The 3,886-nt window shown below is 58.1% G+C and overlaps 2 protein-coding genes across 2 annotated transcripts; one reads left to right on the forward strand and one right to left on the reverse strand.

The window, feature by feature from the left end:
* Positions 1-1,156, forward strand: PGAM1 (phosphoglycerate mutase 1 (brain); the record flags this gene model as incomplete). Its single annotated transcript, XM_009875326.1, has 3 exons — positions 1-249; positions 714-894; positions 987-1,156. Coding segments are annotated over 3 exons (600 nt in total), but the record flags the coding sequence as incomplete, so codon positions are not given.
* Positions 1,157-2,590: 1,434 nt separating this feature from the next.
* Positions 2,591-3,538, reverse strand: EXOSC1 (exosome component 1; the record flags this gene model as incomplete). The annotated part of the gene is made up of 5 exons (XM_009875327.1): positions 2,591-2,711; positions 2,833-2,917; positions 3,013-3,063; positions 3,171-3,204; positions 3,441-3,538. Coding segments are annotated over 5 exons (375 nt in total), but the record flags the coding sequence as incomplete, so codon positions are not given.
* Positions 3,539-3,886: the final 348 nt, after the last annotated feature.

A 3,886-nucleotide genomic window follows, 5' to 3' on the forward strand; every position in this document is an offset into this window, starting at 1 on the left:
TTCACCTCGGTGCAGAAACGGGCCATCCGTACCCTCTGGACCGTCCTGGATGCCATTGATCAGATGTGGTTACCCGTTATCCGTACGTGGCGCCTGAATGAGAGGCACTATGGGGCCCTCACGGGTTTGAACAAGGCTGAGACTGCGGCAAAGCATGGTGAGGCACAGGTGAAGATCTGGAGGCGCTCGTATGACATCCCTCCACCTCCCATGCAGTCCGATCACCCCTTCTACAGCACCATCAGCAAGGTAAGACCCGTTGCTATTCATCCATCTTGCTGGGAGGCTCCTAAAAGCCATCCCTGCAGCATGGTTTGGCTTCCCCTGCAAGGTTTCTGTCTCTGTTGCAGCAGCCAGAAGTATTATGCAGAGTGCTGAGTTTGTCCTAAGTTGAACCCCTGGGCATTGCACAGATTCAAAGTAGAGGGGATGATACCTCTGTTAATCATTAGGCTTGTGACCTATGCTTGGATGTTTGCTCTGGTCTCTTTACCCAGAGTGAGCAACATGCGGCTTTCCGTAGGAGAGGTTCAGAGCCCTAATTGTAGCTGAGCACAAGCTCAAACCTCAGAGGTGTTTCTTTGCTTCCAAAGCCAGCTTTGCCTATATGTAGCAGGTCCCCAGGCAGAGAATTTTGGGTGTGGGGATGAAGGCTGGGCTGCCACCTTCCCACACTGTCTTGGGCTGCTGTGTGAGTGTGGCTGTTCCTCCAGGACCGTCGCTATGCTGACCTGACGGAGGATCAGCTGCCAACGTGCGAGAGCTTGAAGGACACTATCGCCCGGGCTCTGCCTTTCTGGAACGAGGAAATCGTCCCGCAGATCAAGGAGGGCAAAAGAGTCCTTATTGCTGCCCACGGCAATAGCCTGCGTGGGATTGTCAAGCACCTGGAAGGTACGTTAGCTCTGCGAGCTGGATATTATGGGGGTCTCCCAGTTGGCACTGTGTGAGCAGAGCAACACATGATGCCACCTCTGCATTCACAGGCATGTCGGAAGAGGCCATCATGGAGCTGAACCTGCCCACTGGCATCCCTATTGTCTATGAGCTGGACAAGAACCTGAAACCCGTCAAGCCCATGCAGTTCCTGGGAGATGAGGAAACGGTGCGCAAGGCCATGGAGGCTGTCGCTGCTCAGGGCAAGGTCAAGAAGTGAGGGTAGGCAGCAGGCCAGCACATAGTAGAGCCCTCTGCTGTCCCCCCCACCCCTCTGTGCACACCCCCCACAACCGTAGGAACTTGGAGCTGCACAGCTGGAGCAGCGTCCCAGGATTAGGCCCGTTCCTTCGGGACCAGGCTTCCCTCTGCAGACAGCCTGGGGGCTTGGGGCTGCGTGCAAAGCTCAGATGTGAAAGGGAGCCCTGGCTCTGCCAGGCAGTGACCTCACACCTCTCCATGCTGGGATCCCAGCCCTCAGGCCCTGTATGCAGGGGGACGCGCTGAGCGATCCCTCATCGCGCCAGGCTCATCCTCTGCTTTGCTTCCCCAGCAGCTCTCGTCACTCGGTTACTGTAGTTTTGTCGCTTGATTTAGTCATCCTGGGAGTGGTGGGGCAAGCGTGGCACAGGCAGCAACCAAGATGGGTACCCTGTCTCCTCGTGGGTGTGTGGCACAAGGAAGCGGATGTGTAGACACGGGAAAGGTATTTTGGTGCGTGTGGTACTAGCACTTCTGTGCCTAGCTCTGCCAGCCCCTGCTTTAACTTACTGCCTTTGCACAAGGGCAGGGGAGGGCGTGGGTTAGCTGGAGGTCCGTGTCCACCACATGCTTCCCCCAGCCGAAGCCCATCCTCATCCTTCTGGTGAAGCAGGTGTTGTGCCCCATCCCACATGTGTGTCTGGCCCTGTCGCTGTAGCCTCCCCCTCTGCCTGTGCCGTGAGCCTGGCCTTAACACGGGGTCAGTGTAAGTGTTCAACAATAGCAGCTGTCTTGTTCCAGTTCAATAAAAAAAAAATAAATGTAATGCGCAGGAAGGAGGTGTCCCTGCTTTCTTGTGCCATGTGCTCCCAGGCACGTGTGTGTGGGAGGCCGCCGGCGGTGCTGAGCGCAGATGTGGGGGGGCAGAAGGCGCTCGGGGGGAGCGAAGCCAAGCTTAAAGCTCGGTGTGTGGCGCACACACACCCTCTCAGCACCAGAGGCAGGCGGGGCACACGTGGCCGGAAGGCTGTCCCGGGGATGGGCGAGGAGAGGAGAGCTGTCCTCGGCTCTGGGGGGAGACCAACCTGTGCTGGGAGCCAGCAACGCCCAGCCACAAAGCACAGCTCTCTGCTGTTCTCGCCTTGCTGCAGTAAAGTCACGGGGTCGTTCGCCTTCCCCAGCAGCAGGCTGGGAACACAGGCTTCCAACACAGCCTTCCTACTGGCCACAGCACCCTGGGAGCTCTGCTGGCCACAAGGCCAGCATGCTGCAGGAAGCCCTGGCTAGCCCTCTGGGCCGTAACTGAGCAAAGCAGGAACTCTCAAAAAATATTTATTACCCAGAAATAGAAAATCCATCCTGTGAGTGATGGCCCATCTGGTTGCTCCAGCCTCTTGAGTGTGCAGAGGCGGCTGGAGCCTGGGGGGGCTGTTCGGGCCCCACAGAGCCCAAACCCCTCGGGGGCTGCTAGGTCTGCAGGAACTGGGGCTGCACGCGGGCCACCTTACGGAATTCTTTGGTGTGTGTCCGCGGGCACTGCATCTCACGCCAGCTGATGGGCACCATCTGTACCCCTAGAGACACCACATGTTAGGGGTTCCTCTTCCCGAGATCCCGTTCCTCCATGCGGAAAGGGAGGAGGCAGAACAGTCCAAGCCCAGTGGCTCGCGCCTTCCCCCCGCCCCTCGTTCCTACCTGCCTCGCTGCGTGCCACCACCACTCCCAGCTCGTTCTCTGCCGTGCTCAGCAGGTAGTTGGACTGCGCATCACCCAGGGAGATCTGGTCAGGCCAGGGTTAGGGAAAGGACTCCCAGAGGGGACTTGAGCAAGCCTGCTGTCCCTGGCAGGCCCTCACAGTACGAGGGGAAAGGATACAACTTTGGCCAGGACTATGTCACCAGGGCGGAAACTCTTGTACACTTCTACCTGCATGGGAGAGAGTGGGTAAAACCACACCATGTTTCAGAGTGCCCTCCACCAGCAGAAAGTGGGGACAGCTGTGGTAGCGCAGTCACCAGCAGCGACTCACTGACCTTATCTTTCTCCGTGGCTCGAATATCTTCTCTTCTGAAAAAGGAGATGGAGGGATCAGAGTGCTTGTGACTGAAGGCAACTCACCAGCCCATGGCAGGAGCTGCCCCAGCCTTATGGCCAGCTCTCACGGGACGCTTGCCCAGTGCTCGGGGCAGAGATCCTGCCGGGGCAGCTGGCTCTGCGCCACCCAGAAAAGCCTTCCTCCCTCCCCCTCTGAGGACAGGGCGCTCGGAAACCCTGTCTCGCAGGGAACCCAGCCCTCTTCCTACCGTATGGTTCCCCGGAAGGTGGATTTCAGCGGCGTGGAGCCGACATACAGGATGTGCACCTTGGCAAAGCGAGAGTTAATGCTGCAAACCTGCACAGAGAGAAAGGGCAATCAGTGCCAGTGACAGCCTGCTCTCAGCTCTGAGCTCTCAGCTCTGCTCTCAGCCTGCTCCAGGCAGGGAAAGGGCAGGGGCTGCATGCAGGGAGCTCATGTTTTACTAAAACCCCTGGAACCAAAGGAGGGGGGGGCGGAGGGGGCACCCCTGCCAGTGAGCCTAGTGAGGAAGATGATACTTGTGCAACTCAAGACACACAAATAATGCTGAGAGCTGCTGTGATCCCTCTGCTGCTATCAGGACTGTAAGGAACTTAATCCCTGGTCTCTGCCACCCCTTTTCCAAGCTGTCCCAGGCACTGCCCTCCACGCACCCTGCCCCAGAAAGAGCTC

This window comes from Apaloderma vittatum, unplaced genomic scaffold (assembly GCF_000703405.1).
Source record: "Apaloderma vittatum isolate BGI_N311 unplaced genomic scaffold, ASM70340v1 scaffold33958, whole genome shotgun sequence".
Taxonomy (NCBI): Eukaryota; Metazoa; Chordata; class Aves; order Trogoniformes; family Trogonidae; genus Apaloderma; species Apaloderma vittatum.